The sequence below is a fragment of the Anser anser genome (genome assembly GCF_964211835.1).
Source record: "Anser anser genome assembly, chromosome: 1".
NCBI classification, from domain to species: domain Eukaryota; kingdom Metazoa; phylum Chordata; class Aves; order Anseriformes; family Anatidae; genus Anser; species Anser anser.
In genome coordinates, this window is record NC_139720.1 from 182,037,977 (window position 1) to 182,062,408 (window position 24,432).

Sequence of the window (24,432 nt, forward strand, 5' to 3'; positions counted from 1 at the left end):
CTCTAGCCCCTCACCAGTGTAACATAGAATCATAGAATCATTCAGGTTGGAAAAGACCTCCAAGATCATCTGGTCCAACCATTCCCCTACCACCAGTGTCACCCACTAAACCATGTCCCTAAGCACCACGTCCAACCTTTCCTTGAACACCCCCAGGGACGGTGTCTACCATGATTCCCAATACCTTTTCTGCAAACATCACTTCCAGCCATCTGGCTTCCAGCATCTACTTGTACATGAGATTTCTCCTCTCCAGGTACAGGTCTCAGCATTTGCTTTTGCTGAACTGCACGATGTTCCTGTCAGCTCATTTCTCCAGCCTGCCATACTGAGATTTTTTAATTTCCATAATGATTAAAATTTATTATTGCTGAAGAATCACTGCAAAACACATGAATTGCTTAACGTGCTTTAAAACTCTCTCTTAAGTACAAGAAGATGTCTTAAATGGGCTTCTAACATTTTACTGTTATTACATAAGATACATGAACATGAAGGCAGGCATCATCAGTCTTAAAGACTTATTTTGAAGAATTAATTTAAGAAGTCTTTAAGAATTTGATCTCCAGAAGTACAAAATATTCTCGCCTCCAAAAATGGTAATAAGGATAGCTAATTCCTTGCTAGATAAGGCTAGGGCTAGCTTTGTGAGTCAAGGTCACACAGGCTATGATAATCATTAAGTGATTAAGGAAAAAAATAATAAACTTAGGTGGCTACAATTAAGCTTCAGCATCCACATTTTGAGCCTTACATATTTACAGCCCAACTGTGAGATTGGAAGAGCACACACCCCAGCCTCATTGACACCAAAAGCATCAGCATCTTCACAGTATTTGTGGCAACACGGCTGTTTTTGAAGATGGGCCCCTCACACACATACAGAAGCTTAACCTATAGCAGAGGATTCAAGTATTTTGTCTTCCATCCCAAACTTCCTACCTGATGTCACAGATCTTTGCACAGCAAACTTCTGACCCAAGCACTCTGTGCCCCACTGTTAGCTGGGGAAGTCTGATATGAGACTGTCCCAACGCGGTGAACATACCCACCAAGAGGTAGGTAGGGTTGCTCCCTGCCACAGAAACAAATTATGTATAAAACTGGAATTGGGCTGTAGGTCTTCTCTACTGCAGAAGGCAGGACCAGGGTCTCGCTCCTCTTTCACATCTCAGCTGTTTGCAAACACCAGGTAGCAAAAGTCTTACTGGAGGGGCCAAGTTGCAAAGACACATTAGCCAGGACTGTGCAACTTGCCTGTAGAGAGCATCGAGGCCTTTTTTTTTTTTTTTTTTTTTGTGAAAACCAGCACAGAAGCTACTGCAAGTTTCTTCTGTGCTGTAAAAGTCAAGAAGCAAAAGTTACTATTACAAAAAATGCTGAAATTTTGCTTTTGGCATCAATTAATTTTCCCTATGAGTGAGTAAAGAAAAGGTCTTCCCTTCCCCAACATCTGCTTCATCAGACTGCGTTCGCTTTGCTATAGGCTGTTGATTGGTCTCCGGCAAATTAAAGTTGCTTTAGTTAAAGCACCAAAAAGCAAAATGCCCAGATACAGCCTGGATTTATCTGTGAACTAGGATGTTTTTTTCCTAATCACTGGCTTATTATTGAAAAAAGAAAACTAAAAAAAAAAATAGAAAAAACATTTAAAGCTTAAAAATTATTAAGAGATGCCTCCCCAGTAAGCTTGTGTTTAGCTGCAACACTAAATTATCTCCAATTGCCTTGTGAAGCTGCTGGAGATTAAGCTGGCTTCAGATCTGTTTTGCGATAGTGCTTTCATCTTTTACCAACAGCCTGAAAGAAAATTCAGCCTTTATAATCAGTTATTTACAAACCAGTGGTTATGTTTGTGCAACCTTGCATGACCTTAACATTTTTGAGTCTCCTTTTTGAAATATTTTCTGCGACAGAAGAAACACAGGAAAAGTTTCATTTATTTTTAAAGCTGCATTATTTCACGTATGAATTAGACTCGGGAGATTCCAGGCAGGAATTGCATCTGGAAGAAAGATTCCTCTTTTCTTCTATGGGACAAACCAGATGAAGCCATTGTGACTTACTATGAGAGTTTCTATATGCTTTCCTGCAACACTTTAAATCTCAACCTGGGCATAGCTGTGAATTGCCTGCAAGTAAAGACACATCTGTTTGCAAGGAAAGAGCTTGTGCTGCATTGCTGTCCTCTTTGTGTTTGAATTCCACTGACGTTGGCATGTGGCTATGGACAAAGTGTCTTTCCACTCAGTCCCAAAAGCCTGCATAACGAGAGGTCTAAGCCTGTGTACGTGCCTTGAGATAGCTATTTATGGGGGATACCACTTGACTTACCAGGGCTAAAGTTGTCCCCCCAGAACGTTTGCCAGAACAATGGCAGAGAGGAAATTATATGAGCCAGACAAACCTCTGACCACATAATGACTGCTGGGAACACTGGCCCAGGCTGCCCAGAGAGGCTGTGGGGTCTCCTCCTGGGAGAGCGGCACAAGGCGCCTGGACGGGGTCCTGGGCACCCTGCGCTGGGGGGCCCTGCTGGAGCACGGGGGTGAACAAGAGGTCCCTTCCAATCCTAACCATGCTGTGATTCTGTGAGCAAGTCCAAAATCCAGGCAGGGAAAGGAAAGCACACTACCTACATATCCTCTCTGCTTTGTACCTCTTTGCACAGATAATTAACACAACGCACGCACCAAAAAGCAGGTCTGAAGCATTAGGGATCCTGCTGGAGGGGGAAAGTAATCATGAAGCAGTTAATTGAATAAGCCCAGGGAAAGTTTGTTCTGCTGGCAACCATCCCATAAGGAGAATGAAAGGCAGATTTGGCTGAGGGGGTTATTTGCTCCACGGTAGTCTCTCAGTGCTCTTTAGGAACATGTTTACTGTTGTGCCAGGGTTCAAAGCCTTTACAAATAGATGTTGAACAATCTGTCCTCTCTCCTTCAGAATTTATTTCATATTGCTTGTAACTACCAATGTGGGTGCTTATCCCAAAGCATATTTTGAAATATATCTTACTCTCTTTTGCCACTGTTTGTCTGCCATGGTGACCCTCTTCCCAATCCAGGCTAATTTCATTAACTGCTAATATCTCTGGGCTTTGGACTACTGTAAGGATTTAAATTATGAGTTTAAATTGTCAGATACTTATGTAACTGATATAGCTCAATCCTTTTCCACCAGTGCCAATCTTCTATGCTGACCCTTGGATTCCTGATTCTCTCTCACGTATCAGTTTGTCTCCTGTCTTCTTTCTCTTCATATATTTCCCACACTTTGTCTTGATTGTTGCTGATGCAAACACTCAAGACTGCCCTTGAGACCCTTGTAATGCTGTACCCTTCCTTGTGCACCAAGCTCTGTTTTTGTGTAGGATTGTATGGTCAGAACAGTTCAGGTTGGAAAGGACCTCTGGGCACCGTGTTGTCCAACCCCAAATTTATGTCAAGACGCTCAGGGCTTTGTCCCATCAAAATTTTAAAATATCCAAGAATGGAGATGGCAGAGACCCTCTGGGCAGCCTATGCTAGTGGCACACTCTCCCATGGGACAGACTTTTCCCCTTGTATTTAGTCAAAATATCTCTTGTTTTGGCTTATGTCTGGTCCTTCTTGTCCTTCCAATGTGCATCTCTGGGAAAAGACTGGCTCTGCCTTCTCTATATGGTTCGATTAGTTAATTGTAGACTGCAATTCCCTTCTCTTCTCCTGGCTGAACAAGCCTGGTCCTCTCAGCCTCTCCTCCTCCATGCTGTGCTCCAGCCTCCTGACCAGCCTGGTGCCCCCCATTCCAATTGGGAGTGGGGTCCCCATACGGCACCCTCGGGCACATTTCAACCTGAAGGTAACCTTAACTGTCCCCTTGTCCCCACTGCCCTACACAAACCCCACGTGGTGTGATTCACTCTATTTTAACTCTTATTAATTATTTGGCTTATTTGCCACACGGCAGTCCCTGGGAGAGGAAGAACATTTTCATCCGCTGCTGATGTGGTTTTCTGCTCCGTGGCAGCCGCCTCCTTGTTTGTCTGAAGTGTTTATTTGTTTTCTGCACAAGGGGAAGTTACTGAATTCATCTTTTTCTGTCTCATTTGTGCTCTATTCCTCTATTTCTCTTTCCATTCCAGCTGACACTTGATGCAAGAGAGTGTGTGATCTTGTGGTTAAGATATTCACAAGGACCCGTGTCTCTCCTCTGCCATGCATTTCCCAGAGGCTGGTGGGTAATTCTCCAACCACTCTGAAGCTTAATATTCCATGTGTAAGATACCAGCAACAGCACTTGAGCTGTGCAAATGGTTTATTTTTTTTTACTGGGGAGGCCAAACTGAAAGGAAAAGGAACTTCAGAGCAGAGTGAAATTGCTCTAGAAATGAAGAAAGAAAGAAAGAAAGAAAGAAAGAAAGAAAGAAAGAAAGAAAGAAAGAAAGAAAGAAAGAAAGAAAGAAAGAAAGAAAGAAAGAAAGAAAGAAAGAAAGAAAGAAAGAAAGAAAGAAAGAAAGAAAGAAAGAAAGAAAGAAAGAAAGAAAGAAAGAAAGAAAGAAAGAAAGAAAGAAAGAAAGAAAGAAAGAAAGAAAGAAAGAAAGAAAGAAAGAAAGAAAGAAAGAAAGAAAGAAAGAAAGAAAGAAAGAAAGAAAGAAAGAAAAGAAAGAAAGAAAGAAAGAAAGAAAGAAAGAAAGAAAGAAAGAAAGAAAGAAAGAAAGAAAGAAAGAAAGAAAGAAAGAAAGAAAGAAAGAAAGAAAGAAAGAAAGAAAGAAAGAAAGAAAGAAAGAAAGAAAGAAAGAAAGAAAGAAAGAAAGAAAAGAAAGAAAGAAAGAAAGAAAGAAAGAAAGAAAGAAAGAAAGAAAGAAAGAAAGAAAGAAAGAAAGAAAGAAAGAAAGAAAGAAAGAAAGAAAGAAAGAAAGAAAGAAAGAAAAGAAAGAAAAGAAAGAAAGAAAGAAAGAAAGAAAAGAAAGAAAAGAAAGAAAGAAAGAAAGAAAGAAAGAAAGGAAGGAAGGAAGGAAGGAAGAAAGAAAGAAAAAGAAAGAAAGAAAATAACAGAACTAAAAGCACCACATCTGGTGTGGAAATAAGTGGTTAATCCCTTTCCAGAGCTCGTTCAAGTATTTTTACCTTTAAAAAAATAATAAATAAATAAATAAAATAAATGTGCAAAGCACTTGGAGGTCTCTGCCTTTCTCCAAAGAAGCTTTCCTGCCGTTGCTGAGACTAAAGGGGAGAGCTAAAGATAAATCCATTACTGTTATATAAGACGCTCAGAAATGCCTCTAAATAAATAAAACTGCTGTAAATTGTACACATGTATGTGTCAGGCAATTCGTCTGCAGTGCCCGAGTGCTCTTCCCTCCTTAGATGAGAGCGCTGCGGGAGAGCTGAGCAGTGCTGCAGGTGGCTGTGAGCAGCAGGTCACCCAGAGTAAATTCTCAGGAAATCCCTATGCAGCACTGAGATTTTACCATTTTTCAGCACAGCCCTACAGCACTGTCCTCAAAAATCCCTGGGGGTAAGAGCTTGGTGGGAGGTTGCGAGAGACAGTCGAAGCCACCGCCCTGTCCAGCTGTTTGCTGCTGCAGCAGGGGAAGCTGCTGAAGGTGGTTTTGCACTGCCAAACCAAAGCAGAGATATCTTTTTGCAGCACTGACTGAATCATGATCGTGGCTCCCCACGTTGGGTGGACAACAAATGGCCACGACCCCACCAGCAGGACCTGCCTGCTGGAACCACTGTCCAGTGCACTGAAACAGCACGTTGCAGGCTTGTAGAGCACTTGGCTTCCTTCCTAGTGGCATCGGAAAGTGGTGACTGCAACCTATCCCTTAATTTTGTAGCATTCCCTGTCTTGCTGATGATTGTTTTAAAACGGGACTTTATCAGTCAATATGTAAATTGATGCCACCGAGCAAGTTGATGTTTGGATTTTATTTTATTTTTTGAAGGAACTTAGAGACATATAAGAGACTTGATGTTGCAATGAAGTTAGTGATGATTTCCTTCAGCAGGAGTACAAAAAAAAAAAAAAAGAAAAAAAAAGCCCAAACTAAGGTTATTATATGACAGACAAGGAAATCTTTTGCCTTAAGGATTTTGTGTTACCAGCAGTGAGCAGCATGAGAGTGCAACAATAGCTCGGAAGAAAAGGCACTTAACGAAGAGACAAACTGAAAAGAAGGAAAAATAAAGCAGCCTGATAAGGTGTTTAGCTTCCCAACTTCCACCCTTTTCACTTCCAAAGCACATATGTGCACAGGTGGGCTGAGAAGTAGCTCCCATGGTCAGAGAGAGCAGGTGGAGGAGAGCTCAGGACCAGGCACAAGCCAGCATTGCAGGGCAGCAGTGGTCCTCATTACCTCCAGAAGAGCTGATCTTCATCCCCCACTGCCCCACTCCATCCTGGGTAAAGCTGGGCAAAGACTGCCCCTCCTTCCCCATGAAAATACTGCAGGATTCTCAGTTTTTCCCCATTCCACCCCGAGCCAAGAGATGCTGATGGAGGAAGGCACTGGGGATGCCGTGCTCCCTTTAAACTCAATTTTTTGGGTTGCTTAGGAATCTCAGATTCTCTCTGAAAAAAGTTTCTAAGTGTCCCCACTTCAGAAATACGGATAAAAAGTGTGCTGGGAGGTCTTTGGTACCAGGGGAGAATCTTAATGATGAAAATATGTCGTGCTATTTGTAAATTCTGACTTTGAGGAGTTTTAATGATGCTCGGGGACCTGGCCGTGGGACTTTTTAATGTCTGGGGCTTGCAGCACCGCACTCAGGGTTTGGCTTCTCTCCTGAGACAACTGCCAAAGCGTGCTAATTAAAGCCAACTGTGGAAATTTCCGGGTGTGACTTACATCTGCTGGGAAGCACACCGAGACCTCGCGACTCATTTCACGTAATCAAGGCTTTTATTAAAACACCTTGATTTCCCCCACACCCCGTGCATTTGCAACAACAATTGCTGTGGGGCAGTATTTTTCCTGAGGGAGGTATCGCAGCCGTTGTGCATCGCTCATGTATATGTATGCATATACAATGTATGTGTATGCAAACTTGCCATCCCTCAACCCCGTCTCCAGAGCTGTAGCATGCCAGGGAGCACCAGTTAACATGCATTAAAAGTATTAGCACAGAAACTTTGGAAACGCTGTCTCTTCCCCTCCCTCTGCATCCTCCCACAAGGTTTTGTGATTTCTGATGCTGAAGCTCGAAGCTGCTCTGCTTTCCAACAGGCTCAAAGGGAAGCCTGCGCCACCCTGCAACCAGATCCCTGTGCTGTGGACCCGTGTGGTGTACATGTGTGGGTCTGCGAGCTCCAGATCAGTGGGTTTTGGGAGGGGAGAGCTCCTGGTCCGCCAGCATCATCTGCTTGCTGCATCCGTACAGAAGGATTTTGAAGCCTGTCCGGCGTTAATGTAGCCCTGTCCCCAAGCTGGGACAGGAACCTGGGATTGCAGGCTTCAGGGGGGCTGCCAAAGCCCCTCTCACCCTGGTTATCAGGCTCCTATTGTTTCACATGGGAAAATGCCACCTGCCCCCCCAAATCCCAGCCCTGCATGGGTACCTGTGCTGAGATGGTGGTGGAGGATGGCGGGGGGTTGTGAGCCGTACGTTTCAGTGCCCATCTCCTTCCTTAGAGGACGTATATAACTAAGTCTCATGGGGGTATAATGCACCACAGCACTTTAATCCTGCTGGGGATTAACTGGATTACAATGTTATTTGGCCGGCCACTGTGCAGAGAGCCAAGCTGGTAGGACAGGATTCAAATCCTTCCTCTAACTCAGCGCAGACTTTCTTCTTGCTTTAAAAAACACCTAGAACACAGACTGGCCCAATAAACCACATTGTAAACCTTTTTAAATGTAAGATTAAACTACTTATGCCCTCCGTCACATATGCATCATCTCATAACTTAATTAATTCCTCTAAGTCCTATGGGGATGGCCATTGGCCATGGCTGCACTGTGATCCTGTGTTGTGCAGGACGGACCTGGGGGCTCCCCTGCCCTCTGCTGCTCACCAAGTACTTCACATGGTGCCAAATTTCTGGTGCATGCCCACAATGCCCAACCACGGGTCCTTGGTAGGGGGCTGGATGCCACCACATTTCCTGAGCGCTGCCCTGGGCAGAAGGGGCGAGAACAGGGGACCTGCTGTGATGTGGCTTTGATGGGTTATGCACGTCGGCACTGATGGAGGAGCTGACCTGTGTGAGGGGTGTCAGCGAGCATAATCACAGCAGAACATGACGCCTGCCATTCGTCCTTTGCCCAAGTCAGCCCGGAGCCCCCTCACTGGGGCACTGCAGAAATACAGAATAAGGTAATCCCTTTGCAAAGAGCTCACAGTTGTGGGGTGAGCACAAACATTTAAGCCTTGAAGGGAACGGAGAGGAATGGCATTGCTCCCAGTCCTTGTTTCCTAGCAGGCTCGTATTCATCGACCATGAACCTTAATACAGTTTTCACTCCACTTGTCAATTGTTAAGATAGATTTGGGGGCTGTCAACAAAATGTTACAGATGAAATGACCCGGCTAGAAATAATAGACTCTGAAACACCAAAGAAGTCATAATACTGCAAGCCACCACGGAGGGATAGGTCCAACCCCAGGGCAGAAACAAGTTCACCTGGCTGGTCTGTGACACCAAATTTTGGACAAAACACCTTGCTCACTGGAAGTGACCCCTCTCCACGGCCAGGGAGGAGAAGATGGGGTGACTGCTTCATGTGGAGGTGGCTCACTTGTTTTTTTTTGTTTGTTTGTTTTTGTTTTTGTTTTTCCAACCAAGGTCTCTTGTCAAATTGTCCCACCTGCCTGCTTTCAAGAGCCACCAGGACAGTACCGAGACTGCTCATCTCTCTGCTGGGCTTTGAGTCCCAGCAGTGAAGAGCTTGGCCATGGGGATTTTAATGTGCTGAAAAATCCCCATGTGTTTAACAGAGAGCAGCTGAAGCATCAACTTTTTCTGGCAAAATGCTGCAGGTTCTGCTGTAGTGAATCTGCAACTTGGGAGGATGTGAACGGATAAATTCAGGTCCTGTCCTAGTTACCGGGGGAGAGACCAATGGACACCCCTCTGTGCGCTTGTGGGGTGTCTTATCAGACAGGCATTGTAATGTGACCTTCAATAACCATTTGCTGCTTAGATTTTTTTTTTCATAATTAAAATTAGAGATGAAAGTAGCGGGAGACGGTCACATAAAAGGGGCCAAGTACAGAAGCATTCATTTACCGAATCTCTCCGTGCACTCAGGAAGGCGGGTCTTTCTTTCTGCAAAGTGCTTTACCCATCTGGGCAGGCAGATCCCTTTAAGATAATGACAGGGCTGCGGGATTTTTAAGCAGCTCATGTCAGTGGTGGCCGAGGATGTGATGACACGAGAGGCGAGCCTGCACTCCAGCATCCCCTCACAGCGCCTGCCGGCCGGTAACACTCACTGGAAATCCTCCCCAAGCTGGTGTTGTGCTGGAAACCACCTCTCCCTGCCTGAGACTGCAGATATAACTCCGGAAATCTGCTTTTTAGAGGGCGCTGTTGTTTGCACCGGGGGGATGCTGCTCCGAGGCGGGGGTTACCCCATCAGCAGACTTCCCGGAGCAGAAAAGCAGAGCCAGAGATGAGTCGTCCTGAATTAAATCCCCTTCTGAGTTTGCATCAGTTGTTCTGCAAGTCAGGTCTGCTTCCAGCAAGAGAGGATTCACTTTGGTAAAGTTGATTCTTTGCTACCATCATAAAGTAATTAAAGCCTCCCAGTCACTTTCTTCCCCCACCGCTCCACCGCTACATGAAAGCATCAGTGTTCTGGCATAGGCAGAGCTGTTGACACTTTGTCAGTAAAAATCCAGAACCGTGCTAGTGAGAGAAATGTTTTATGGGGGCTATAAATAGTTTTGCATTAAGGCAAATGTATTCTCCCACCTTAAAATAGATTCACCTTGCAAAGGACGAAGGAGGCTTTCAACACCAGAGGGATGCCTTTAGCCTCCCCTCGGGAGGCAGAAACAGCTTTTTTTTCACCCAGAAGTGAGCGCGACCAACAGCCAGAGACCCCCTGGGCTGTGTGTGGGGGGTCTCTTGCCCTGCTCCCTGCTGCTGGCCAGCAGCACATTGTCACACCACCAGCAGCACTAGCTGTGCCAGAGCCCTTTTAACAAAAAAAATGCTAATTCATCAAACAAACTTTTTTTTTTTTTTTTTTCCCCAAATGCTTGCAACATGCCTGCTTGTCACACGGATGAAAGGAACAAGGAAACTTTGGTGATTTGGGGAGCAGCGACTTCCCGCAACCGCCTCGAGCAGCGGGATGCTCTCCCTTCCCTCTAAAGTGGCTCCTGCAGCAAAGACAACGCAAACACCCCCTCCGCCAGCGCTGCGAGGTGTTCAACAGCACTCTCCCTCTGCTGCCGGAGGGAGATTTCAATCCCCGTAGAGAAACGCCGGCGGGAGGGGGTTAGGGATTAGGGAGAGAAGAAATCGGAAGAGGAAAAAAAAAACCATCTTTTGCTCACCTTCAGGCTGTGCGTTGGGTTGACGACGCAGACAAGTTGCCCGGCGGCCGAGAAAACCCTCTTCGCCTTGTAGTGCTGAAACCGCAGGTGGATGAGATCTAAGACAGCCCCAAAGCACTGGGTGAAGAAAAGCATCACAACTTTGGTCGTTGCTGCTGCCGGCGGCGGGCAGGGGAAGCGGCGAGGCAGCCCCTGAAGTCCTTGAGCCCGGGGAGGGAGTGCGGTGGGCGAGCGCTGCGCTCCGGCACGGCTCAGCGTGCCTTCATATTCATCATCAAAATAAGACGGGAAGAGGCTTGCAGCAGCGGGTCGGCCAATGGAAAGGACAGAAATGTTATCCTTGAGGTCCGGAGACAGCCAATAACGAATGCCTCCCCTCCAGAAAGTCCCTGATGAATTGAGCCTGGCGGAGAATGTATTATTGAACATTACCATACATCAGCACATCGCATTTATCTTGCGATTACAGCCGGGCGTACGTAAGGCTGGGGAGATAGGCAGGCAAAATTGATTGCTTTAACGTCTCCATTTATTAATTGGCTTCATTTAGCAGAAAGCGCCCTAATACTGGAGCTAAGTGGAAGGGGTATGAAAGAAGCCCACCAGCGAAACTGTTGGAAAGTAGCAAAATTAGATGGAGCAGACTACATTTTGCAGCCCGGGAGGAAAATCAAATATGCAGAGAGAGTTACAGCTCCTTGCAGGGGTTAAGCAGAAGTAGAGCTCGCTATATAAATAGATTCACGCCTGTGCATTTGCAGGCTTCGCTTTGGATTTTTATCACTCTGATGCTTTCTAAATGTTGCATTCTGCTGCTTTGTAAAGGAGACATTCCTAGCACACAAACAATGCATCCCCCCACCCCCCAAAAAAGTATAGGAGACATCAAGCCTGGGGTCTAGTGCAACTTGGTATAACTCCATGCAAAGTCAGCAACATTCCCCTGATTTACACTGGCTGGATCGGGTCCGCTGGACACTGAATGCGATTGCTGGATGCTGGAACTGCAAGAGCATGAAAAGGCACGGAGCACGCTTCTAAAAATAATGAAATACATGATGCATGAGAGCACACGCACGGAGAGGAACTTGCACAGGGGGGAAAGTGGCTTCTGAATCAACAGAATAATTAAACATGCAGAAGGCTTTTGCTTGTCATTCGTCTGCATATCAGTGGCTGGGAAATTACTAATTAGCCATTGGGTTGTCCTAGGTATTGAAAAAAAAAAAAAAAGAATTAGGGAAAGACAAGAAAAATAAGATGCTTTTGTGTATTGTTACCAGCGTGTATCTGTGTTGGTGGGCAGGGATCCTTTTCAAGCCACCGGGTCTCATTAAACAGGGTTCCTCATGACCAGGTTTTCCAGGAGGCAAAAGCACTGAAGCAGCCAAGGGAATCAGAAAGCACATTTGTTTCATGGGACAATCCTGTGTGATGTGTTGCTCTGCTTGTTAATAAATCAAAGAGGGCTAATTTAATTAGCTCTCTGCCAGAACTTCCTATTAGGGTGCTATTTAGGATTGCTAGCTAAGTACTCAGATGGCTTATTTAACCTTTGTAATCCTTTCCCCCCTCTTCAAAGCAGATAAAAATAGTTTTTCTTTCTTCTTTTGCCTCTTTTTAAACATGATCCCAGCCCTGGGGGTGAGGTTTCTGCTCAGGACGGAGCAGCCCATGTACAGCACCAGTATCAGCCTAGAACAGGATTGTCACTGCTGCAAGCTCCTAAATCAATACTGCAATACTGGCTCTGCCAGACTGCAGAGAGCCCGGGCGTAAAAACAATAAAATAACATAAAAATAAAAAAGAAGAGGCTCAAGCAGATAAATAAGTTGGATTTTGCAAATATCGGAACAGCTGACGACACAACCTCCCCCCAAAAGCATTAAAGATGGGAAGAATATGTGTCTCGTGGTTCTTAGCATTCACTTGTAGATGAGGAGATAATTTTTGCAGCGTTGAAAGAGATTTGGAGAATATTTTCAGACAGGCTTAAGGACAAGCGAGTGAATTGATTTGCTTAAATGTATCCTTTCCTCTGTTCCCAAAGTAACTGCAGGCATCCAACTATTTATTATTTATTTATTGCCAGTCTGTAGCTGGTAGCTGCACAAACACTTCAAACCAGTGAATTTCAGCCTACAAATCATCAGTGCAAGTACTCTGCCGCTCAAGTCCTAAATGAGCAAAAGGTACTCAGCATTTCTGTTCATTGTTGCTACTGGCAGAGTTTGCAAAATAAATAAATAAATAAATAGAAATGTTTTTCTTGTAAAGAAAATACCAAGCAGTTGACTGCATTAGGATGCATCTCCAGACATCCTAAAGAAGAAGGATCCTGCCCCTTGAAGAAGACTTCCTGCTCTCACCCAGAGCCTCGGAGACCTGAAGGTCAGAGGTTGGAGGCGACGTCTGCTGAGCTGGGCGGTGCTGTGAAGGTCGTGGGGAGGCACCCGGCCGTCCTGGTTCTCTGCATGGTGAATGCAGGTCCTTCTTCTGCTTGCACATGCAGGGACTGTCAAGCAGCTCTCAACCAACTTAACTCCATCAATCTGAGTCAGGCTTGTGGAGGCAAGGTCTGCTGCCCTACCTCGCCTCAAATCAGGTTTGGGTCCTTGTCGGCTTTATTTAGCTGCATAGGTGTGCCCAGAGAGAAGAAGAAAAGTCCATGTGCAAGAGTTAAACCCCTGTTTAACTGCTTACTGCTCATTTCTGGAGATTATAGTCTTTATTTCCAAGGGCATTCATTCTGTAATATGAGTTGTGTGGCACGGCAAAAGACCCTTGGCTAAATCCTTGCTACGACCCAGATTTGCCAAATTAGCAGCTCTAGGGACATCATCATAATATAATGGAGATTATAATGCTCCAACAGTTCAACTACTGGTGCGGCTGCATACTACTAACATAATAATAGGATCAACTAGACATAAAAACCTCGTAGATCTGGAAAGTCAGGGTTAAAATTTTTCACTCACTGAGATACCAGAAAAAAAAAGAAAAAAAAAAAAAGAGAGAGAGAGAAGAAAAAAGAAGCATGAGATGGAGATGTGCCCAGGGATACAGCAGCTAGCTTTCCACTTTGCCAATTTGCTTTTGGTTGGAGCTGCCACGATGGAAGGGAACCATCCATAGGAAACTGTAGGCATCCAGGAACCACACAAATTCTCAGGCCAAGAGTCCAGGAGACACATCTCTCAGAACTGAATATTAAGTTGCAGGGCTTTGGTTTCAGTCTGATGTCTATCTTTCTGGCTGGGCACTTTTGGAGGGTGTCCTTCCTACAGGCTGCTCTTGCTGCTTTCCTGCCCCACCAGACACTGCAGCCATAGTGAACCCTAATTCCTTCCTGCCCCTGTGTATGTGCAAGACACTGACATCCACGGGATGACCCCTTTTACACCCTCAACCCTGCCCATTAGGGATGCTAGCTGGCTATTTAAAAAAGCCCTTGGCCACTTCCAGCCAAGTCCATTTTCCACCTGGCAAGGAGCTGCAGAAGCAGGATTCTGGCCACTTTGGCACCTCTCCTGTAAGTGTCTACATCTGAGTGCATCACCCCAGCTCCCTTTATAGTTTTGGATGAATGGGACATGTTGAGGATGCATTTCCCCAGAGCTGGCTGGGACATCAGGCAGCATTCCTCATCCTTTGGATGCAAACTTACTGTATGAAGCTCCATCTGCTCTCCTGGGTCTCACGGCAGGTTTTGAGGAGAGGTGTTTGCACCGCTAGTTAATATTTTCCTCTGCTGTCCACCCAACCTTTTAAGCAGGACCTTGACAAATGTCCCACTGGCTCAGGGCAATGGTCCCTCCTGCCCAGTACTTTGTCCCCAGCAGCGACTGCAGGAGATGGCATTTTGGGTTGGCACATAGGCCTGGGCCACCACCTGCCTGGTACTTCCCCAGCATTTAATGCTGTTGAATTGGTGCCTCGGAAGGTACATCATCAGCAAAGCAGAACCAGTTTTTAAAACTGGAAGGAGTGTTGTAGTCCTCCAGCATGTGTCCTCTGTAAAGCATTTGTCACTTCATATGATTGCTCTGCAGGCCCATCTCTTCCACACAGCCTAGGTTCGAAATTTCCCATGAAGGAGACCCATAGCACCTCCTGGCAGGTTCTTCCAAAGGTGATTTATCTTCACTACTAACAATTTGCATCCTAACTCCAGTTGAAATTATTTTCCTGCATAAGCTTCTGTACATAGAAAAGTCATTGTGCTTTCTCTTGCTAGGCTGAGGCGGTCTCTGGCACCACACACCCTCATGTGAAGGTGCAGCTTTTGGCTGAGCTGTCCTTCAGCAAACCGAAGAGATGGATAGTGTTTCCCTTGCAAAGCACCTTTGGCCTGGGATCAGATCCCTCTCACAGCTTCTCTATGCATTTTCTCTGTGTCCTTATCACCGCTTCCTGAGCCTGACCCTCTCCTCCCAGCTGATGCATGCAGAAGCACAGCGGCCCATCCAGCTCAGAGCTTCATGGTTATGGGTGCAAATTCCTGCTCCCATGGATCCCATTCCCACACTTCTCCTTGGTTTCACCCCACTCACTTCAGCACAACCATGTGAGAGGAAGAGCTGCCTGCCTGAGGACAACTGAAAACCTCCCTGGAAAATGTCCAAATTGGACTGCACGGAGGTATTCCCTCCCCTCACCTTCCCTGGTATCTACAGTAATGAGAGGTGAAAAAGAACATCAGCAAATCTTTTTTATTCTTTAAAAAAAAAATTTGTTTTTCCTGTGTTTTTTTTTTTTTTTTTTCCCAAAGCAAAATGCTGTCCAAATCTGTTGGCTTTACCAAAATACTTTATTAGCAGTGAATTATTTTACCAAATATGCGTTCAAAAATCCCTTTAGATTTTATACAAAGATATAAACAGTAACTGCACTGGAATTGCAGGGATGCTTTCACAGAATCACAGAATGGTTGAGGTTGGCAAGGATCACTGCAGGTAATCCAGCCAAGCCCCCTGCTCAAGCAGGGACACCTAGAGCAGTTGCCAAGTTTCAGTCAGAAGGTGATCTTAAACTTCTCAACAATTTTCATTTTCTCAAAAGGCCATTTTTTTTTTACTGGGCACGAAGTATCAGAAGCGGTCCTTAATGCAGTTAAATAACATGCCAATTAAAATACCCATGATAAATGCCACAGATAATTTTACAGATCTAGGGAGGAAAGTGAACCTGGTGAACTGGAACTGATTTCACAGTGCTGAGGCTCTTTGTGACCTTTCTTTTCTCCTTCAGCCACATGCGGTCATCACTCTCAGACGTGTCCTTCCTGCACCCCATGGATGCTCACAGAGCATGGTCACTGTACAGCCGCTGAGCTGGGCTTTCCACACTAATCTTCCTTCTGCAGAAGCCTGCATTTCCCTCCGGCATTGAAGGACACTAATATGGCAAGAGGCTTTTTTTTTATTGTTCCTTTCAAAGACATCCTTCTTATATTATTATTAGTCGTACATGAGTTTTCTAGTCACTGGGTCAAGAGGGGAATTCTTCATTTCTCCCTGGGGGACATCTGCTGCCTGGGGAAGGAGGTTGCTGCCTCCACCTTCTTAATTTTTCTCTTCGCACTGCAGCAGTTGGTATGTTCTCCCTTCCTCTGTTTGCTTATTAGCAGGGGAGTTTATGGCAATATCTCATGTCACTTCTCTCTGCAACGGCTATACCCAAGAGAGCATCTCCTTCAGCTCTCACCAGCAAGCCAGCAGCTCAATAAAGACACATTACATTCTCATGCTGTTATTAGATAAAGTAACTGCCATCATTTCCTATTCAGAGTGGCTGCCTGGTGCCCACGTTACCAGAAGGACGTATTGCTTTCCACTGCCAGCCTAATGCAGTGCCCACTGGAGAGTCCTACCGTGTTGGGCCATGCCAGAGAAGGGGACATAAGGCCCATAGCCCCCTCCATCACCCTGTACTGAAGTGAAAAAGCACCAGGAGCCAGTGGTGAGGGGTGGAGGAGACTCCTCCTCCTGACCATTCAGCAGCATCCACTAACTCTGAGCAGGTTTTAAGGGACGGAGCATTTCTTATTTGTTGGGTCATGAGAATAATTAATAATTCAGGCTCGCTTCAGAGTTTCAGGTCCTATGTTCACATCTTCCTGGCCTCAGATTTTCTATCTTTAAAATCTGGTCCAGGCAGATTTAGAAAATGTTCACTGATGATTTTCCGGCCTTCAGAGGTGATGTGCATCTTCCTCTAGGACATGTTGACATCTGAGTTACCTGGCTGTGCTTCCAGAGATACTGTGAAGAAGCAGGTTAGGGGCATCTCAGGTTAAAGCAGATATCTAAAATGGGTTGGATGACTCACCGCCAAATCGCCTCCACAGACTGCACATCTGCGACTCTTACAGGCCATGCTCCTCTCTGCAACCAGGTGAAGTGAAGGCCAAGCAGGGCTATGTGGCATCCTGTGACTCCACACAGCTCACTCCACGTCCCACCTGGCCAGCCACATGCACTAGCGCTAAGTGCCACAGCAGGGGCTGCTTCGATAAGGGGTACATGCATAGTCCCCAGCTGTGACATCACAGAATCACAGAGCCACAGCAGGGCAGAGGCTGTCAGGGAGCTCTGGAGGCCCCCGTCCCCAAGCCCCGCTCCAGCAGGGCCCCCCAGCGCAGGGTGCCCAGGACCCCGTCCAGGCGCCTTGTGCCGCTCTCCCAGGAGGAGACCCCACAGCCTCTCTGGGCAGTCTGGGCCAGTGCTCAGCCGCCCGCCCAGCACACAAGTGCTGCCTGGTGCTCAGAGGGAGCCTCCTGCCTGCCCCTTGGTGCCCACTGCCCCTGGCCTGGCGCTGGGCACCCCTGAAAGAGCATCCCCCTTGCATCCTTTTACAGGAAGTCCCAGAGCCCTGGTGACCCCGAATTACTCTGGGTTCAGTGGGTATATCCCATTGTAAACACCTTTGTGTCCCCTCCAGATGAGAGTCCCTAGGACAGAGTTCTCCAGGATGAAGCCCTGCGGTAACCTCCCCTGAGGTCCCGGTGAGTCCGGAGGCCACCACCACGACCTGAGGACCTCACCACTTGCTGCCATCTCAGGGCTCGCAGGTCCCACTGACAACCACAGGCCGGGCAGGACATGCACCTTTCCTCAGTCTGTATTCACTCATTTGGAAAACGTGCCTGACAATGCCAGTCCTGCCGAGGCATTGCTGCGAAGCCCAGTTAGCTAATGGCATGGGGATTCAGAAAGTGATGTGGACAGGAGGCAGTACCCGGCGCCAATCTCTATTACAGTGATTACCAGGCCCCAGCGTATCACCCGAGGCACCCATCCCTCATGGCCTGCACCAGCTAGCAGCTTGCCCGGACCACCTCCCTTCACACCTATATGTGGCACCCTGGCAGTGAGTGGCATTTTTTCAGACCTTAGATAGCTGAGGTTGAGCCCACCTCGGTCAGAGACAGTGCAGGAGATATTTTTGCTCAGAAAGCATGAACAAGAAGGATACTGAACAAGAAGGGTCTCATCTTAAACACCAAATCCTCTTTCCATGCCCACACATGGTGCTCTAATGACACCAGTTGCAGGTGTAGACAGGTGTCTGACGACAGAATTTCACTCTTAGTCCATTTATTTCACCTTCAGGATCTTCTCGTGAGTAAAGAGGAGGCTAGTGCTCCCTGAAGTGGATTTTTGGGCTGTGCTTCTTGTTAATATACCCTTGCAATTAGGCTAATGTCAGCAGAGATGAAGCAGACCAACGCCTGCCCTTGCCAGCTGGCCAACCCTCTGGGCTATGTCCTACAGCCACTGCTTCCTTTCTTTGCATCAGGACAAGTGACTTATGAGTTAGAAACAGGCTGGATGCCTGGATGCCTATCTGGGATGCCCCCCTAAATATCGGGCTTGCCTTGGCTGACACAACAAACGCCAAGGTGAGAAGAACTGGGTAAGTTTGTTGAAGTACAGCTTCTTCACATGGCAGGTGGAAAAGTGATGCTGTGCCCTGCTTCAAATGTGGTCGGAGTCATGGACAGGGCAGAGGATGCTGGCAGAGCAGCGGGGAGGGGCAGGAGGTGAGAGTTTGGGATCCAGAATATGTGCCTAGAAATAATCCATCTTCCTTGTGAGGTAGATATATTTGGAGTTATTAACCTTGGTTGCAGACCCTTAATTCACTGTTTCCTCGGAGCGAGAGGACATAACTCGCCTTTGTAGTGGTGGGCGCATCACCCCACCTGCTCCATCTGGGCAGGTAATTGCTCACTGATGTAGGTGTTTGGCTCAACAGAGCCTGAAATAAATTATAAATATGTAGCACTGGAAATGACCACAAACAAATAATTACTTGCAGCCACATCGCACTGTCAGGTTCTCCGGGGAAAGTTGTTTTAATATGGATGGCGTTGCCTCTGTTTTGGGGCAAGCCACAGGAACAGACCTTATTGCTTTTTCTTCCTTTCTTTGTAAATTTAACTAAATTAATTTTATTTATATAGCCAATTAACAGGAGCTTCTGACCCCTGCTCTCAGACACTGTTGTCAAAGGGGCTGTTCATGCAGTCACTGCTCAGCCAGCAATAACACTGTGTTTTAGTTGAAAATAATCATGTAAAGGGACTGTCCTAATTGCCTAATGTCTTAATTTTAGGTCTGTTTTCCAGAGAATAACTGTTTTCATAATGAGATGGGTTTCCTCTCTACAGATACACCCACCTGCTTCCTGGCATCCTTTTCGTGCTGGAGGACACAAGTTGAAACAAGAGCCATATCATTGTCTCGAGTCTCAACTAGGACTATGTTTTATATCCTGTGATAGAGCCAACCCTCCAGAAGCAAGCAGAGCCTGAAATCAGCACAGCCAGCAGAGATCAATGCTACTGCTCCCTGTCTGGGATTTAGCTCTGGTGCTTGGTGCTGAAGTGGAAACTCCCAGAGCCTGCTCCTCAAGAGGATTTCCAGCAAAACAGCTATTTGGAGTTGGATAGGATAGGATAGGATAGGATAGTTCCAGTTGGAAGGGACCTATGAAGATCATCAAGTCCAACTAAAAATGTCTTAAATGAATTAAATGCCTTGCTATGAAAGCATCCCTCCGATAGCAGTAACAGCTTAGGAAGAGTTCCCGGAGTGATGCGCGTGTAATAGCACTGGGACTAAAACTGCGTGTCTTGCTCACATGCAGTGATCATGGCCCATCACAGAGTCAGGCAGTAATTCAAGGCTTGATTTCTTTTTTTTTTTTGGAGGGGTAGGTGGGGGTCAGGGGTAGGACTCAGTACTCCAATTTCAATTTGGCCTTTTTTAACCCCAAAAAATCAGAGCCTTCAGTGTCCAGCAAAACAGCATACAGATAGCTCAATACAAAACATCAAAGACCATCCATCTCTGGGGGGTCTCCAGAGACTTCATTCCAGGATGCAGGGTATTTTACATTTTAAATGGCAATTTATAAAACTGTGATACACCCAACACTGAAAACCCAACTTGTTTGAAAGCAATTTCTGTGTGACAATGGCATGCCTCGGGGTTTGCCTTTTTTTCCTTTTAATGTAAAGATATCAAATCATCAAATGAATAACCCCATGTTATTTCACCTCTCTGTATGAAGCAAGCCCATCAGAGATACTTTTCTTAATTACTCGGCAATCCCACTGAGATTAATTTATCTCCAGGGTTAAAATATGCCAGACATTTAAAGTGCAAACCAAATGATTGTATTAAAAGTTTGCCAGAAGGACTATCAGCGTTTTATGTGTGTAACATCCCTGTTCAAATGATTTGGAAAGGTGGCTGTGATATATTCTGTTTAATTATTTCTTTCAATGGTTTTATAAATGTGCCCTCTACGGTCTGCAGGCAGCGTACATCTCGATTATATATGACATGTTTGTTTTTAACTAAGAGAAAATCAATAAAGAGACTGCACTTTTTATTTAATGTCACCATTGGATTGATGCTTACAATGAAAAAAACCTACACAAATATTAGTCGAATCATAAAAATCCTAACAGGCTACTTAACAAAGCATAAAGAATAGATGCCATCCTTTGTTTCTGAAATTAAATTAGAAATGCAAGAGCTGGAGGAAATGGCACAGAGCCACCCTCTGCTGCTGGTGCAGTGTCTTGGTGAGTCAAAGCACGTGAGGAGCCATCCTGTGGCTCCTCAAGAGCCCATCGCAAGAAAGGACAAAGAGTGACAACTTGCCATCCTGAAGTTCAGATCAGGATTTTTATTTTTTTTTGGAAAATTTTGGCTCCAAATCTCATTCATTCCCTGGGTGTGAAGTCCATGGGTTGCCACCTCGTTGGCATTTCTGCCTGCTGAAGGGGAGACATTCCGAAGTGGTTAATATTCACACGTGGCTTAGCACGTAAAACATTAAATGTTGTCGTCAAACCAGCTTGGAGGAATCTGGCAAGTCCGTGCAGCTTTGTGTAAAACAAAGCACCGAGCTGTTATTCCTCTGCTGACTCGTGATGCTCAGTAAGATCTTGCAGGAGAAAACACAGGCGGGCAGGCGGAGGAGCAGGACCAGACGCCGTGCCTTGGCAGACTGCTCTCACCCTCATCATCTGGAAGAACCCCCCGGCTCATCCCTCTGTACTGCCGGGTTTGTGGGTTCAGAGCCATCCCAAAGGACATCCATCATGTCATGTCGTGGGAAAAAATAACTACACTAGAAAATCATCTGTATCCCAGCTGTTGCGGGCAGGCTGCTGGGATTGCTGTGAGGCTTTTCTTGGCTTTTTTGATCTATCCCAGCTTTATACCTTTTGAGATGATAGTGAAGGGCTTCTCCAGTCTGTGTTTCCCATTTTGCCACCCTTCTTGTGGTCAGTTTTGAACACAGCTGTGCACGGTTGCGCTGTCCCTGTGATGCTGGCACTGTGTCACCACCAGTGTGGGTCAGAGTCATGACCCCCAACCCCTCCCCTTGTCCTGGCTGCCAAACTCATTTCCTTAAGGAAAGAAAAGGAAAGAAAAGGAAAGAAAAGGGAAAGGGAAAGGGAAAGGGAAAGGGAAAGGGAAAGGGAAAGGGAAAGGGAAAGGGAAAGGGAAAGGGAAAGGGAAAGGGAAAGGGAAAGGGAAAGGGAAAGGGAAAGGGAAAGGGAAAGGGAAAGGGAAAGGGAAAGGGAAAGGGAAAGGGAAAGGGAAAGGGAAAGGGAAAGGGAAAGGGAAAGGGAAAGGGAAAGGGAAAGGGAAAGGGAAAGGGAAAGGGAAAGGGAAAGGGAAAGGGAAAGGGAAAGGGAAAGGGAAAGGGAAAGGGAAAGGGAAAGGGAAAGGGAAAGGGAAGGGAAGGGAAGGGAAGGGAAGGGAAGGGAAGGGAAGGGAAGGGAAGGGAAGGGAAGGGAAGGGAAGGGAAGGGAAGGGAAGGGAAGGGAAGGGAAGGGAAGGGAAGGGAAGGGAAGGGAAGGGAAGGGAAGGGAAGGGAAGGGAAGGGAAGGGAAGGGAAGGGAAGGGAAGGAAAGGAAAGGAAAGGAAAGGAAAGGAAAGGAAAGGAAAGGAAAGGAAAGGAAAGGAAAGGAAAGGAAAGGAAAGGAAAGGAAAGGAAAGGAAAGGAAAGGAAAGGAAAGGAAAGGAAAGGAAAGGAAAGGAAAGGAAAGGAAAGGAAAGGAAAGGAAAGGAAAGGAAAGGAAAGGAAAGGAAAGGAAAGGAAAGGAAAGAAAAGAAAAGAAAAGAAAAGAAAAGAAAAGAAAAGAAAAGAAAAGAAAAGAAAAGAAAAGAAAAGAAAAGAAAAGAAAAGAAAAGAAAAGAAAAGAAAAGAAAAGAAAAGAAAAGAAAAGAAAAAGGAAAAGAAAAGCACATTCTGGCTCTGGATGGACTTCTCCTTGAAGGTCTGGACAGGGAGAGCGGTGGAGGAGGAAAAGAGCCCCCAGATGAATTCACACTTACCAATAATTTTTAATATTGCTGGTGTGCATCAGAGAAAGCATGAGCAAAGAGGATTTAAATGTTTTTTGCTTCTTACACCGCTGCCTTTTCCACTGTTTGTGGATCCCTTCAATTAGCTTCTCCTGGAGAAGAGGAAGCCCTTCTAGATCATTTTCTAAGGCTTCGTAATTAATGTAAGCAGAGCCCTAGGGGCATTCGATTTGTGTTAGAGTGTCAGTCTCGTTCACAGTTAATTTGGGACAGATCCACTCCACTTTGCTTTGCTGGACTATAGCACGGAGTCAGATCTGTTTATGAGATGCACTTTATTAGCAGCAGAGATACCCTCAGGCCACTACATCAATTTACAAGTACTTAGTCGCTGCTTTCTCTTAACCCTCTGCCTGCCAGCCTATTTGTATTTTGTAAGGTAAATAAGCAATAATCCGTGGCTGTCTGTGGTGAATAGCAATTTCATTAGGTGGTGGATCTTAATTAATGAGATAGGAGCAAGGCGGCCACCCGTACCCTAGCCATACTGTCATGGCACTTCAGATGAAGGTCCCAGTGCTCTTTAAGTGACAGTGCATGGGACAAAGAGGGCATGGGGGTAGCTTGGTGGTGAGTACGTGAGCTATTGTTGCCTGCAGAACCTGGGTGGTGCCTGGAAGACAGCCTGGAAGAAAGCCCGCTGCTTCCTGCAGTCATCTGGGTCACTCTACATTTCAGACCGAAGAAGTAAATGAGGAATTGTTTAGGTGGTTTCATCCCAACACCAGGGAACCATGAAATGCCACCTTTCTCTGGGCTGTTTGAACACTCCTTCCTGCGCACTGAAAGCACTGCGAGCACCCTTGCTGCCTGTTCCATCACGACATTGCCAGCCTTCATGGGACAGGGGTGTCTTGGGGAAAAGGAGGTAAAATCAACAGAAACAGAGCCATGTGAAAAAGGAGCTCAAGCTCAGGTGCGACTCGATCCGCTAGAGTGGAGAAGAAAATTGTCCCTGATATTTTCCAATGAAAAACAGCATTTCCACTCAATAAAAATTTCAACTACATGCTATTCTCAACGATTTTTCATGATCTGAAAGTCTTTCACTGCCAAGAAACTCCAAAATGTTTCTATTTCTCAGGCTCTGGGTTTCTCGTGGAGAAACCTGCACGACGTCAGCACAGACAGTGAAAGTCCCTAATTCTGTGGAGAAAAAAATTCTGTCCATCACCTCTGGCTGCAGTCTAGAAACAACTCTGCAGATGGGACCCAGGAACGATTTCTCATCCTGTCTGCTCACTTTATTGGCAAGGAAAAGTTTCCTTTTGTTTAAGCCTGCAGAGCATTTTCCCTCCTACTTCATCATGAGAGAAAGCAATGGTTACACTGCAGGGCACTGGGCAGAGGACATGACTCAGTGCCCTATGTCAAGGTCAGTCTTCTAGGTTCTTAACAGGATAATGGGAGGGGAAAGAAATGAACCTTCATGCAGCAGTTTTTGGGCCATTTTTCTGCTCCCATCACACTTCAGTCAAAGTTGGGGCAGGAAAAGCCCGGGAGAGAGGGGAGTAAAGTAGGGATCTGTAGGAAATGCCAACAGAGAGAACGTGCCAAGAGGGTTTGAACAGAGAGCTTACATCGGATGGAGGAGTAAATACAGTTAACACAAAGCATTTTAAAGCCAATGGTAAATGACAGCTATGTTCCTTTGCTCTTTATTATTAAATCGCGTTGGGTTAATCTGGCATTAAGTGGTATCTCTGTCTCTCTCCTCCGACACACAGATGCATCACTGCTATGCAGTGCTGGCCTTGATACATTTCACAGGATTTTCGACCAGCAGCATGGGATGAGCCTCCACCTTCAGGGTTTAGAAGCAGGTTCCTTTTCCCTCGCCTGTGTTTCTAGACACCATGTGGGAAAAAAAAAAGTTTGCAGAACTGGGGTATATCCTGGCTAGACCCAGCTTGGCTTCTTCTCTTCTTCCTAACCCAAACCTGTCTACTCTGGAGAGATTTCTCTTTATGAAAATTGCGGTGTACCACCACTGGCCCAGACAAAATTGTAATATTCCACCTTGGAGAAGACAGTA

The 24,432-nt window shown here is 46.0% G+C and overlaps 1 protein-coding gene across 1 annotated transcript in view; it reads right to left on the reverse strand.

The window, feature by feature from the left end:
* The window catches only part of SIAH3 (siah E3 ubiquitin protein ligase family member 3), a 44,211-nt gene extending 32,772 nt beyond the window's left edge, over positions 1-11,439 (reverse strand). The window contains exon 1 of the mRNA XM_083816274.1: positions 10,500-11,439. Within this exon, the coding sequence (XP_083672400.1) occupies positions 10,500-10,934 (435 nt within the window). The 5' untranslated portion in view covers positions 10,935-11,439. The remainder of the gene's footprint in view (positions 1-10,499) is intronic.
* Between the last annotated feature and the right edge of the window lie 12,993 nt (positions 11,440-24,432).